General features: G+C 43.9%; 1 protein-coding gene across 3 annotated transcripts; it reads right to left on the bottom strand.

Moving 5' to 3' along the window:
* Window positions 1-1,995: 1,995 nt before the first annotated feature.
* LOC123984029 (SWI/SNF-related matrix-associated actin-dependent regulator of chromatin subfamily E member 1-like) lies at window positions 1,996-14,297 on the bottom strand. Of its 3 annotated transcripts, none has more exons than XM_046070612.1 (11): window positions 14,052-14,297; window positions 13,421-13,478; window positions 12,199-12,242; window positions 11,407-11,505; window positions 9,749-9,841; window positions 9,021-9,152; window positions 7,991-8,162; window positions 7,577-7,749; window positions 7,284-7,385; window positions 6,745-7,021; window positions 1,996-4,620 (listed from the first exon to the last, which is right to left on the bottom strand). In XM_046070612.1, exons 2-11 carry the CDS (start codon window positions 13,425-13,427, stop codon window positions 4,244-4,246), a joined length of 1,476 nt encoding a protein of 491 aa, XP_045926568.1. In that variant the 5' UTR covers window positions 13,428-13,478; window positions 14,052-14,297; the 3' UTR covers window positions 1,996-4,243. The 3 variants fall into 3 exon arrangements, with proteins under 3 accessions (XP_045926568.1, XP_045926577.1, XP_045926586.1); XM_046070621.1 differs by having other exon boundaries at window positions 14,048-14,271; XM_046070630.1 differs by having other exon boundaries at window positions 9,761-9,841; window positions 14,052-14,269.
* Window positions 14,298-14,867: the final 570 nt, after the last annotated feature.

The following is a 14,867-nucleotide window of genomic DNA, read 5'->3' as shown; positions in this document are numbered from 1 at the left end:
CTGGCTGATGTTTTGGTCACTTTTGAATGCTGGCGGTGCTTTCACTCTAGTGGTAGCATGAGACGGAGTCTACAACCCACACAAGTGGCTCAGGTATTGCAGCTCATCCAGGATGGCACATCAATGCGAGCTGTGGCAAGAAGGTTTGCTGTGTCTGTCAGCGTAGTGTCCAGAGCATGGAGGCGCTACCAGGAGACAGGCCAGGACATCAGGAGAAGTGGAGGAGGCCGTAGGAGGGCAACAACCCAGCAGCAGGACCGCTACCTCCGCCTTTGTGCAAGGAGGAGCAGGAGGAGCACTGCCAGAGCCCTGCAAAATGACCTCCAGCAGGCCACAGATGTGCATGTGTCTGCTCAAACGGTCAGAAACAGACTCCATGAGGGTGGTATGAGGGCCCGACGTCCACAGGTGGGGGGTTGTGCTTACAGCCCAACACCGTGCAGGACGTTTGGCATTTGCCAGAGAACACCAAGATTGGCAAATTCGCCCTGTGCTCTTCACAGATGAAAGCAGGTTCACACTGAGCACATGTGACAGACGTGACAGAGTCTGGAGACGCTGTGGAGAACGTTCTGCTGCCTGCAACATCCTCCAGCATGACCGGTTCAACGGTGGGTCAGTAATGGTGTGGGGTGGCCACACAGCCCTCCATGTGCTCGCCAGAGGTAGCCTGACTGCCATTAGGTACCGAGATGAGATCCTCAGACCCCTTGTGAGACCATATGCTGGTGCGGTTGGCCCTGGGTTCCTCCTAATGCAAGACAATGCTAGACCTCATGTGACTGGAATGTGTCAGCAGTTCCTGCAAGAGGAAGGCATTGATGCTATGGACCGGCCCGCCCGTTCCCCAGACCTGAATCCAGTTGAGCACATCTGGGACATCATGTCTCTCTCCATCCACCAACACCACGTTGCACCACAGACCTTCAGGAGTTGGCGGATGCTTTAGTCCAGGTCTGGGAGGAGATCCCTCAGGAGACCATCCGCCACCTCATCAGGAGCCCAGGCGTTGTAGGGAGGTCATACAGGCACGTGGAGGCCACACACACTACTGAGCCTCATTTTGACTTGTTTTAAGGACATTACATCAAAGTTGGATCGGCCTGTAGTGTGGTTTTCCACTTTGATTTTGAGTGTGACTCCAAATCCAGACCTCCATGGGTTGATAGATTTGATTTCCATTGATAATTTTTGTGTGATTTTGTTGTCAGCACATTCAACTATGTAAAGAAAGGAGTATTTAATGACATTATTTCATTCATTCAGATCTAGGATGTTATTTTAGTGTTCCCTTTATTTATTTGAGCAGTGTATTATACTATATTTTAAACTGTCACCTGAATTTTGTTTCCTTTTTATATAAATAAAGACATTTTCTCAATAAATTGGTGCAGAATGCAGGAAATGAAGGCTCCCCACCCCCATTAATATTATCAGCGTTAATTATAAGTAATAACTAAATGTATTTATATGGCTTATGATATTTAATAATTACAATGTAGTTCAATGATGTGTAGGTAAAGCAGGTATAAGGTTCAGTTTGAAAATTAGCATACCAAGGTAGCAACTGAAAATGAGACAGCTGATAGAGTTGTTGCGTTTTTTGTTTTTTTTTTGTGGGTCGATTCAAGTAGAGGTCATTTACAGCTGCTTACTTTTACGGTCTTACTTCTCACATGACAAAACTGAAGAAATTACCCTTTGCTACAGTGTGAAGTAGTGAGTGCACAGCTTGTGTGTGTGTGTTATATATATGTGTAAATTTGCTGTCCCCTCAAAATAACACCTCACATAGCCATTAATGTCTGAACAGCTGGCAACAGAAGTACACCCATAAGTGAAAATGTCCAAATTATGATTTCGGGTGTAGTTGTACAATCACTTACTTTGAAAATTTATGATGTAGACCTACAGTGGACAACCATGATAAAATAATACCCATCTAAAAAGAAATAAAATCAGATTTTTGAAGAAAACCGGTAACACACAAAGAGGTTGAAAGACTGAGAAATCATCTTTATTTGGATAGAGAAGTTCAGATAGTACAAAAGAAAGATGCAAAAAAACAGAGGCATATTACTAAAAACAGTCCCAATTCAAGTAAAAAAAACAGTCCTTTAAATGCACAAGTAACTGAGGTTACATTTGGATGAGGGTAGCGTGTGCATGTCTCTGCTGAACTTTATGCTCGTGGCGTCAACAGGAATATGCAGTCTAAAGGAGGAACGTCTTTAAAAAAGTAACCTCAACTTGTAGAGAAGCTCTTACAGAATAACTGCTAATTGAGTATGTCTGTTATTTTTTCATAAACGTGACGAATCCAAGGGAAGAAACACTCAAGTACAGCACGTCAAGTTTATCATCCACAGATTTTAAAAAGCACCTTGGAGACATGCCCATCATTTCATTTTTTTCCCCCTCCTTGCACACCTTGTGTGTTTTGCCCCGCACTTTTTACATTTCAAACAGTTTACCTCAGCCTCAACTCTTTGAACAAGACTTCAGTAAATGTTCAAATGCTTGCAGGTTTATGGTTAGTATTTAGCATGCAGAATGTGGGTGCGCAAATAATTAAAATGTGCCTTCATCCATGCTCACGTCACACCTGGAAACAATCATCTGCACTGCCACAAGATGAGTCCCCCCCCAGTCAAACTGAAACATGTTAGAAACGGCATGTAAGTCAGAAGTACAGGGTCAATACGAAGGCTGAATTCAACTGTATTCATCTAAAAAGGTTCCACTCTAAAAACAAAGTAGTAGTAACAGTAGTAGTTTTTGCAAATCACACGAACTTATGAACTACAAAAATCTGAGGTTTTAAATGGGGGGGAAGGGGCTTTCATGGTTTTGATTATTATTATTTCATGCGAGGTCGCCCTTTATCACTAGAACATACACTGAGCTTTCAGACAATTCAGTCTGAACATTAAATTATGGGACGTACTAAAACCCCTTGAGTTTGCAGCTGTGGTCTCATTTCAAAAAAAATATATAGAAGGGCTGATTTTAAAGGTTTATACATCCACGCTGAGCACTACACAGGTATGGAATACAAACATTTCCGCCACATCCAACAATCCAGAGTCTACGCAGTGGGTTGTTAGAGGTTTGCATTTGAACCATGTGGATGAAAGACAGCCATCAGCACGGCTTCTCCCTACAAGCACCTCCTGTCAAAGACCCGTCATTTGGAATAACACATCGTCGCAGCTTGAAACAGTGGGAGCGAGGCAGCGGGTAACGAGTTAAAGTCGCACAGTAGCACGGTGGTGTAGAATTACAGCTCGGAAGTGAATCACCAACTGTTTTGACAGCTGATTGGTGGTTTCAATCATTTTTTCAAGCAAAAGTTGTGAAATTCCAAATCTTCTGCAACTCGGCCGTCTCAAATGTGAGACTTTGTTGCTTTTCTCTGTTATATGTCAACTTAAACTGAATCTCTGTTGGTCAAACAAATCAAGACATTTACATTTTATTGACTAATTGTTAATGAAAATGATCGTTTGTTGCGGTGCCATGGAGAATCTGTTTTGACGTTGGATTTTAGGCCAACTCAGGCAGAGATAGTCGGGGTCAAAGGTCAGTTTAGATGCTAATGTTGTGAGTGGACCCCGCCAACTGGAAACGTATCTGAGGATTAACTGATAGATTTTGGTAAATAAACAGAAGCAGACAGAGGTAACAGTGAGGTTAGGTGTTGAGTTAAGACACCTGTACATGACGTCTGAGCAGCCAGTGAGGTTAACACAGACCACTTGTCTCCTAAAAAAAAAAAAAAAACCTAGTGACATGATGAGAAAAGAGGAATGGCTGGTACTGTACCTGGAGCACAAACAAACAGTCAGATCAAATGTTGTACTCTTTGGTGACGTTTCAATTCATTCACTCACATCAAACCAGGCATGCTGGGTAAATTTAAAAGGAAACTTATGCAGATTTAAGGGGGAAATCCTACTTTCACCTACAGGGTCTTGTTTGGTCCAGCTATATGAGGCTGGATGATGAACCCCTTACATCACTCATGTGAAATACATGTTAATTATTTATTGAGCATACTATCAGACCCTCACCCATTCAGCACTTCTCATTCACAAGATCTGTTTTTAGAGCCACCGTACGAGTCCCACTTCTTCCACAACTGCTGCACAACTACAGCGCGGCTACGCCATCCAGAGGAGGAAAGCAGGAGAGCGGCAGCACGGGGAGGACGTCTATAGCTACCGCTGTATCTAACAGACTATTACATTTCATACTGTTGGTTGCTCTGGCTGGGGGGTAGCAGAGGTGGTGGTGGAGGGGCTCCTTCTTCTGAGGCAGGAGGCGGTGGAGGTGCTGCGGATGCATTAGGGTTAGCGGCGCTGGGATTGGCTTCCTGCGCTGCTGGGGGTTCGGAGGCTGCTGGGGCTGCCGCTCCGGGGGTGCTTTCTGAGGAAGGAGGGGGCATGCTGTTGTTGCTGCTGCTGCTGTCTTCACTGGGGGCGCTGCTGATAGGAGTGCTGCTCTCCCTGGGGGGCTCAGGGGGAGGGGTCGCTTTATCAGAGGCAGAAGAGGAGGGGTCAGATGGAGGAGGTGGAGCAGGCTGGGGGTCTGCGGAGGGCTCTGCATGCGGTGCCTCATCTGGGGAGGGGATGAAGGACACAGACAGAGATGCTTTAGGGGGAACTCCACCAATTTTACACACCGTTAGTTTGTTTCCAGGTGTTGGGGAGTAGACTGCACGCCTGACACAAGTAGTATGAAGCCTCTCGTGGCTCCAGGGGGCGCTGTGTGAAGTCTGATAAACGGTCTCATGATTTCAGCTGGGTCTGGAAACTACAAGTCTGTAAGTGAAAAAAATCAGGGCCTTTCGCGTTGAGAAAAATATAGGCAGCTTAGACCTCTGTAGCTCGCTCCTTACGTGTGTTTGATGCTACATTAGCTGCTACTAGCATAATACACCCAGTTTGTGGCTGTGTTGCATTGTGGGTAATGTTAGGTGTTTAAACTAAGACGAACTAAATGTTATATATCGATGTCAATCTGCAGTGCAGTCAGATATTGATAAACCAAGAGCTACTATGAATACGGTTACAAATAAGGTTGGGTGATGTGGCAAAAAATGTTATCAGGATAAAAATATTCCTTTCTTTCGATACAGATAATTATTCATTTTTTGTTGCCAGGTTTGCGACATGAAAAGCTCCTCTGTCATCACTAGTATTGCCGCATTCAGCCCAACCACGAATTTTCGCCTCGGGACACTTTCCTCGCGTGAGTGCATTCGCTGCAAGTGTTGACACACACAACGCGACAAGGCGATTTCAACGCGATAACGTGAATAAACACAACTCGCCTTTACTACAACTGTATGAACGCGAAGTAAACATTTTGCTGTGATTAAATATCAATAAACGGATTAAACTGATGCCGAAATAACTACAACATGATGCAGATTTGTTAAACATATGAATTCATGTTTTGTCAGGTCTGTCAGCAAGACAACAACTTCTAAAATGTCTGTTTTCTGAATGGAGTTTGGATCGATCAGGGCTACGCTATGCTAACTTGGTCACAGTAAAGTACAACGATAGCTGGAATACAGTTACAGACATGTTTTCTGAACTCACCAGGTAGTTCAACCTCCTCTCTTTTCTCGAAGTAATGTCCAGTTTTTATATAAATATGAAGTCGTAGTCCGACAGAGCTAACGGCGCTAACAACAGTGGAACCGGATGTGAACGGAAGCTAGCTGCTGAGAAGCTCCAGTGAAGATAAATCAACGTTGAAATCCCAAAAACTAAAGTAAAAAGCTAATTTAATAAAAGCAGAGCTCCTCCCGCGAGTAAACGGCGTAGCTGTCAGAGCAGAATCCGCCGGCTACAGGGGTTTATTTGTCCAATAGTTGCAGCGCCGCTCCCTGCTCCTCTCCCCCACGTTTAGCAGCTCTCAGCCGGCCTGCAGATTTTCAATCCCCCGCTCTGCCCGGCCCTCTCCACACAACGCTCGGAAGACTCGGTAACGTACGGACAATCTCAACACCGATAGGCTATCACGACTCAGCATCATGAGACTTCTTCGCTTGAGTTGAAAATATTCAACTGCCTTCGCGCCGCCCGACAGGAAATCGTGGCTCTACACGTCTTTGCATCGACTTTGTATTTGGGGTGGCGATGGGGCAATGGATAAGACTATGCCTTTGGGGTGAGAAACCTGAATTCAATCCCCCACTGTGACCTATCCACCATTGTGTCCCTGAGCAAGACACTTAACCCCTAGTTGCTCCAGAGGCGTGCGACCTCTGACATGTATAGCAATTGTAAGTCGCTTTGGATAAAAGTGTCAGCTAAATGTAATGTAAACTCACCGCCCCAAACGCTCACTTCTGGTCTGAAAGCACCATAATAGCTTTTGAAACACAAACGACTGGTGCAACAGTGGAACCGCTACACAGTAAAGCAAATTCTGTTTAACCCTTACAACTTAAATCTAAACCAGATAAGAAGCTCTTTCATGATGAAAGCGACTTATAAGTGTTCACCCCAGGAATTCATTCTTCATTATATTAAAACTACAAAGTGGATTTCTGACTTCATAGGAGAGCAAATAATTAATGACACTTTTATAGAGCCATTTTCATGGTAATGTAACAAAAAGCTTAACTTGAGTTCACTTCAGATTCTGTGTGAATGTTTAATTTAAATTAAAGAGCAACACAAATCTTAGATTTATAAACAAAAACCATCTGTTAAACCATGTAGGTACCTGTCTCCATTGGTGTGGGCTTGTCCTCCTCCTTGGTCCCTGAGCTGGGGTCAGCTGTGTTGCTAGCATTAGCACTGCTCTGCTCAGCAGCTTTGTTTCCAGCAGCCTCCTGCTGCTGCTGCTGCTGCTGCTGCTGCTGCTGCTGCTGAGCAGCTTTCTCTGCCTGCTCGGCCACCTCGCGCTCTCTCTCCTCCGCCCGCCGCCTGGCCGCCTCTTCAGCAGCAGCCATCTCTGCTGCTAGCTTCTCCATGTCCACCTCAACCTTCTGACTGCACAGCTGGAGACAAGGGAAGCAAAAAAAAAAAAATCAACTCTCCATTTACAAATGAGCCTTAAAACAGGCATGAAAGTGAAGGCAAAGTAGCAGGAACAGACGCACACATGAAATAAAGTGAGGTGAAGAGCATTTGAGAATTCAACGCATATAACATTAGTAATAATCCTCTTGTTTTCAGGTACATATTTAGTTCTGAGGTAATTGAATAACACAGATCTGTAGTTATTCCAAATTCTGGATATCTAGGTAAGTGCTGCTGTACCCGCTTGAGTTCAGTGTTGAATGAGTCGGTGGTCTCCAGGAAGCGTCTTTTCTTGTCTTGGTGGCGATCCTCTATCTGCAGAAGCTCTGCCTCCAGCTTCCTCTGAAACACACACACGAGACACAGGTGAGACACACTGAGTGTACATTAGTAGCTGACATCTGTTCACCGTGCACAGGACAACATTCTCCAATAACAAAGCTTTTACAGAAGGAGGAAAGAAAAGCTACTGAGCTCCTCTCAGCTCACACACTCTCTGGGCCCTGATGCCAGAGAAAGTCCGTTCAGCTTACCTGGTGCACCATAAGGGACTGGACCTGCCTCTTAAGGACCTGCATGCGGGCTGTAGTGACCACCGAGCGGACATCAGGCACCACAATCTCACTGAGGATGTCACTGATGAGCCGGTGGTTTCTCTGGAAGCGAGCGGCTGCTGTGTGCTTCACTGAAAAACCATCGTCGTAGTCTGGATAGTGCAGAACGAGGACAATTAACTGACCACCGTGAGGGAGGAGGGAAGCACTGCTTCCATTTACACGTTGTGAAGTCATCCTAAAATTACCTTCAAACCATTTTATATGCTTTGAAGGGCAAAAAACTAAAAACTTTCAGTGCTTTCTCATTATAAAAGCACGGGCTTCTATTCATGTTGAGCCATCATTAAACACTTTATACATGAATTTAAACAGTCACGATCTCAAACCTACCATCAGGGTCTTCAGCGGGCTGAATGCTCATGTACGGCTCTCCTTTGTCCATACGACTCTGCCTCTGTCTGCTCTCCTCCTCCATAGCAGCCTCAGCCCGGTTCTTGGCGTTGACGTAAGCCAGGTAGGCTGGCGAGTTGTGGTACGCCTTCAAAGAGTCGTTATACTCAATCTGAGACGGGGAGAGAGCACGCAAATAATACAACCATTGTTACCCCTCATATGTTCTTAAGTTTGCAGATTTGTTAATGAAGAAAAAAAAAAAAAAAAAAAAAGCGTTTGTCATGGTCCAGGAATGTAAACAGAAGTTCTATCCTCTTCATGCTTTGTTGATGTACTGCGTTATGAAGTGATGTTTGGTCGGTGTAGCAGGTTCTGACAGATAAGTTCTTGGAAATTAGGTAACTGTTCAAACTTGGAACAAGTTCTTGATCCCCAACCCTAGCCATAGTAAAAAAAATTTAAAATAGGGGAGGAGGGTGCAGAAGTGCTGGCTTTTGACAGTTAAATGGATCAGAGTAGACCTGAGTGCTAAAATTTATGTACAACAGAAAGTTTTATATTTTACAGTTTTCATCACTAAATCCACTTCTGAGAAGTTTTGAGGTGAGAAATCAGCTGTGAAGAGAAGAAGTGATGGAACGGACTTGAGGAGCTCCGCAAGTGGCTGCGAGGGGAAGCCTGCGCCAACCCGCGGGAGGAGCGTGTGAGGCCGACCAGCCGCCCGCTCACAGAGCCCTCTGCTCCCGCCGTCACACAGACCGCTGCAGCAACAACGGCAGAGGAAAACACAGCTGGAAGGTTTTCATACCGCTTATCTGTCTTTACATTCTGAGGAAGGTTGAAACGTTTTAACTTAAAGAGAAAGCTGTGTGGATCGCTGGTGTGTGTGTTGCATTGAACATTACGTCGCGGAAGTTGTGTGTGGCGTTGCTATGACGACCAGCAACACTGAGGGGTACTACAAACTACAGACAGCACTGTGCAAATCGGAACCTCAGCAGTATTTAGGACACTTCGGCCGGCTCACCTTCTCAGCTTCATACTCGTTCAGGTAGTCCTGTTTCTCCTCGTCAGTCAGGTCCCTCCACATCCCTCCGATAATCTTTCCAATCTCCCACAGCTTCAGGTCCGGGTTGGATGCCTTCACTTGGTCCCATACCTTGCAGGTGCGCACAAACGCAGGACGCAAACACACATGTACAAACAGGAGCAATGCCCCACACACGCACACACAAAAAACATATGGTCATTACAGGGATACTGCAGTGAATGGTAAGTTACTAATGGACAGTAAAGGAAATAAAGGAAGAAAAGTGATAAGGAAACAGAACATTAGCTCCAATAATTACCATGACGGTAAAGCGCATTAAGTGTTGCAAAAATGCTGGATGGATGGAATGAAATGTCCAAAAGACAGAATCACCAGTTTTGTCAACATGAAATTTTAGAGTAGATTTTGTCTTTATGTCAATGTTTAAATGCTCTACACCTAGAGAAGAGGCAAACCGACAAGCATGAAAGGGGGGGGAAATGAAGGCAGGAGCAGATCATGCTTGCAAAAGGAAACGCAGGGAGATGTCATTTCTCTACACAAGAGGCTACTGTAAACCAGTGGGAGGACAGACTCTCCACTAGGTGGCTGAGGTGGTGGTGAAGGCGTCATGGCTCGGCTGTTTCCCACCCTAAAACCCCTGCAACTTTTCAGGGGATGGGAGGACAAGCAGTAAAAGCAGACACCGTGGATGGGTGTCTTACCTTCCTGCTTACCTTCCGGCTGTACCGCATGTAAGGCATCAGTGGCTTGTCTGGAGGCTTGGGAGGCTTTGGCACGGTGATGCCTGAGGAGTTCTGTGGAAGGAAGGCAGAGAGGGAGAGAAGGGGGACAAAGAGGGGGAGAAAGGTGTGAATAAGGAGATGTAGACAGAGGGGGAACAAAACATAAAGGGGACAGAAGTTTAGAGAGAAAAACACGGTGATAAAACATCAGCTGATTATGGTCTGAGCATGGTGAGGCCCGTGTAAAGGCAAAATAAGAAGTGTACATGTAAACATGACAATACAAACTCTTAAGTGGTCCTGAATGCTTTCTAACAGCTGGATAAATGCATTTATGATGCACGGCAATTCATTTACATGCATGTATGGATGTCAGTGAAGTTTCAGCATCTAATGGCTTCAAGTATTTCAGATGCTGTCCAAACAGGAGTTAAAATTACATAAGGGGAAAACAGTTGGCATATAAATGGGAGGTGGGGGGGGTTATGAGTTTTGTGGGTGAAACACCAGGAACTAAAATCAGGCATAATTCCATCTGTGCATTCCTGTTTGTGTTTCCTCTACATCTGAAGAACCGTGGGGGCTGGGCAAAGATGAAAATCTCTGTCTTTAAATGCAACCTTAATTTGATTTTGGCATTAAAAGAATTCACAAACAAGTGAAAATATTATAAGTTCTGGCCTGTAATGCCCAGAACTCATTCACTTTTTCCATAAAAACCTCAAACTTTATTCACATCTCCTAAGATGGGACAGCTGTGCACAAATCTCAAAAGGTCTCCTATACATCTATACATGTTTTACAGTGTAACAGTAAAAAAGTTGAACCACCTGGTTCACACGTCTACTTGCCAGAAAAAAGGAGCAATTTTACTACTTTTGCATTTAAAGAGGGGAAGGGAAAAACTGATGACACTTGTCTGTCTTCTCATCCACAAATGGCAGAGCGCTGTGCTTTTAAAGGCCGTGCACGTGCTAAGACAGCTCTGATTGGCCAGTAAAAATACAAACTAATAAAACACCCTAAAAAGCATATAAAACCAAACGTATACATTTGTCTTTAAATGTTTCCTTAATGACTGGCAGTAGGTGAGTTTGATGTAATCGACTTAAAAGTACTGTAGTTCAGTCATAAAAAACTCTGAAAGTCACAATTATTGTGATACCATACACAGGAACCTAATAATATTTTGTTAGCTACTACAAACCACATTCATTTGGGAGGTTTAAGCAGCAAAATAAACCAATACTCTAAATGAGTAAAAACCTGTTAGCCAATCAGAGCGGTTTGCATCACACTGAGCCCACTGTGTTTCACTGTATGACTGGGGAAATGAGGGAGAGTTCCAAAAGGAAACAGTGGGAGCTGAAAATGAGGCGTTTAAAAAAAACAACAACAAAAAAAAAAGAGTCGTTTCTTACAATTACTCCCACATTATTAAAGCCTAATTAAGTGGTCATTCTACTATCTAGAAGACCAGGACTTTAATCAGACTGTGTGTCTTTTTATGCTCCTTTCTTTCCACTTTCCCCCATATGTGTACCCCTATATTTAGCCCAAAACTGTTTGTTACTACCCTCCCTCTTATCCTGCACCCATCCCCTTTTCCGCTTTTTTATTTTTTTTTAATTCATTACCCTGCTGGAGCCTCCGGAGCTCCCTCCCAGCCGGAGGTTGTTGTAGGCCAGATGGCTGTAAGGGTTGTAGCCCACAAACCCCGGGGTGGAAGGCATTTGCTGATGGAAGACAAATGAGACAAAACACGAATGAGAAATGGCTCACAAACAAGAGGAGGAAGAGGGATAAACATAAATAAGTGAAAAGGGGGAAAACATGAAAATATATGTATAGTTTTGCTTGTTTGTTTTTCGTGACGTCATCATGCAAGGCAAAAAATAAATAAAAAAATAAAGGCAATCGGCCAGCAGGGCACAGCATGTGAACGTTGCCAACAAGCTCAGGTCACACACTATTAAGCACAAGTTGCATGTGATTAGCCACCGGACCGAACCATTGCATTTCTACTTTACACAGTGACGTGCCCCTGCTAATGAATGAACAGCACCGGAAAAGCATGTTGATTCTGTAAGTTTGAAATTTAACAAAAGAAAGGATTAAGAATTTAAAATCAGATTTCAAAGAAACTTGTTCCCCGCTAGCATTAACATGTCGTTAAAGCACGGGGGCATCAACCCCTTCTGTGCAAGACCTTAAATAAGTGGGGGCGTGACAGGAAAAAGCAGGAACAAGAGCTGCACACATTTGTGGCAACTTCCGTGTGTTCAGACAGAGAGACAGAGGCCGAGAGAGAAATAAAATCAAAGCAACCGGACGTGGAGAAAGAGGGCGTAGGACAGCAAGAGAGAAAGATAAAAAGCAACCGAAAAGAGTGGACAGAGCCAACATGGCCCTGAGAGGTGGACACTTACTGTTGTCGGGGCGGGGGGAGGGGGAGGGGCGTAGGATGGTCGTTCTGTGCATGAAAGAAAAAAAATAACAGTCAGCTATTAAAACAACCTACTGTGAGTGCTCCTCTGGTGCACGCAGCTTCACGAAATAACCCTCCTGGGGTCAGCTACGCTACACGTGGACGCTGGCGCACTTCCTTTACTGCAATCCAGTGTGATCGTCACTTCAGCTGAGCTGTGAGGGGCCAGGCAGCAGGGAGGCTCTGCAGCTCGCTATGACCAGGACCCACAAAAACCTGATGGCTTCACATCACAGTTGATTTTTTTATTTTTTTTTTAAAGCACTTAAACGAGACTCAGGCTGTTTTAAGAAAATTTAGACTGGAGTAGCTGCTCAGGGGGAGTACTGTACTGGGCATGAGTAATTATTATGAGTATTTATCATAATTTTACATTAATACATATTGATGATAAACATCAGTAATAATGTTGAGATTTTTATTCATTTAAATCATTCTATAGACACATAACCAAATAAAAACAAATCATCTTCACACTGGTACATTCACATTTTTACACCCATTTATAATTTTTTCTTAATCTTATCAGCTCAAAGCCCAGTACTGCTGACTGGCTCGGATCACCCCAGAATGTCAATATCTTGTTGTTCATCCCGGCATCAGTCGTCGTGCCGCTCACAAAAATGTTGCTGTGAAACGGCTGCACGGTAGAGTAAACTAGACTGAAATTAAGCCATCTCCCTTAATGAAAAATACTTTTAAACTAGTATTTAAATATGCATACAAAAAAAATCACATGCATCCATTTTTTAGCAAGCACTAACGGAAGTAAACTTTGCCTTCTTCTTTATAGGACCACTCTGCTTTGGTGAACTGGCAGATGTGAGTCTTTGAACACTGGACCGGATCCTGAATGAGGGGCTTCTAACTTCCAAGCTACATTTTCATCTGTGATTATTTATATGATATAAAAAATTATGGACCGGGGGTTATTGCCATTTTGAAGATACCACTGATTGCAGCTTTCTCCTTGAATTGATTTTTATAGTGTTGAGTTTATACCACACACCCACATCTAGGGCACGGGCTGTGACAGAAAGCAAAGGGAAAGTGTTTACTATTCTCTGGTAACGTTTGTAAATTAAATATAGGTCTCAAGTTCTCCCTGTTCTAATACTATGATCACCATTAAGTCACTAGTGAAGTGAACTTTGTTTACTTACTTGACATCGCGGCTGCAGACTGGGCTACGGAGAGCAGGCTTTTCCCATACTAGTTAACCTGGAACGGAAAAACAAACAAGATCAGTTACACAAGTTAACCCAACTACAATCACTCCACTTTTTAAAAAAAAATTGTCGTTTGGCGCACAACAAAAAGACACCGGCAGATGACTTTCTAAGGCCGATAACAATTAAAGACGACAATGGCTGACGGGGCTTGAAAAACTAGCTTAACGTTACTCGGCCTGGCCTTCTAGCCAAACCTGCAAACACAAAGTCACCATTTGCTCCATAATAACGTCGAAGCTGCTATCTAATTCAAAGGATTCTGATGCAGATTAGCTCTAAAAAAAAACAGCAAACACATAAAAAACGCAGTCAAACAGGCCGGTTGACACTTCTGAAGTGTTCAACCGTTGCGGGATGTTTGAATAAACCTTGCAGCTAGCATCCGGCTAACGGACAATACGAGCTCCCGCTACCACTGCGTTACAAGCTACACTTCATATAGCTAAGTGTGCCAATGATAAAACAAATTATTTTAAGTCGTTTTTACATGGCCCTTACAAAATGGTTCAAAAACTGTTTTTAAAGCCAATAAATAAGTAGAAAACAACGTTAACCCACTCACTCAATGGTCCTTTGTTCCCCCTGTAGGGCCGCTTGTTCCGCCTTTCACTCACGCTTCTTCTTTCTTCTTTTGGTTTGATCGTCGGTTGCCAAACAGCTTTCGGCGCATTACCGCCACCCACTGATCTGGAGTGGGAACGTCTTCTTCTGTATTGTTTAGTGGCGGTTGGCAAACCAGCTCAGAGGTGCATTACCGCCAGCAAATGGACTGGAGTGGGAACTATTTATTGTTTCAGAATCAGCTTTATTTGCCAGATATGTGGACACATATGAGGAATCTGACTCTGGGTCGTACATTGCTCAGGATGATGAATCTGACACAGACACAGACAGGTTACACACCATAAACAAAAACAAAAACAATATAGACAGATCAAGACAGTTTCTTGGGTTTAACGGCAGCTTGTATCCTGTTGCCTTATTGCGATCTTCTGGAGTTATTTAATGCCTACAGAGTCCAGGTTGTCAGGTTTTCCCTTCCTACCCTGTCCACTTGCACCACACTCCACTATGCCCTTCAACCTGCTTTTAGCCCTGATCATTTTCTTCCCTCCATCATGTCCTTTCTTTCTGAGGTATATTTTCTGCGGTTCCCATGTACATGTTCTACTGTTTACGCTACCTGACGATGCTCACAAAGTCCAGTTGGATGCTTCTTGTGGAGAGTGCAGTTCAGGTTCCAATGTCGGCTACTGTACTGTTCATTTATCATTATAAAACAGGTAGCTCAAATCAAGCAATCTGATTGGTTCATAGCAGTGATATAGTGATATATAGTGATATAGTGATAATAAGCGTATACCATGGTCTGTCGTGA

The sequence above is a fragment of the Micropterus dolomieu genome, linkage group LG02 (assembly GCF_021292245.1).
Source record: "Micropterus dolomieu isolate WLL.071019.BEF.003 ecotype Adirondacks linkage group LG02, ASM2129224v1, whole genome shotgun sequence".
NCBI classification, from domain to species: domain Eukaryota; kingdom Metazoa; phylum Chordata; class Actinopteri; order Centrarchiformes; family Centrarchidae; genus Micropterus; species Micropterus dolomieu.
Note: the sequence above shows the minus strand (reverse complement) of the source record. Positions and strands in the feature narration are given on the sequence as shown.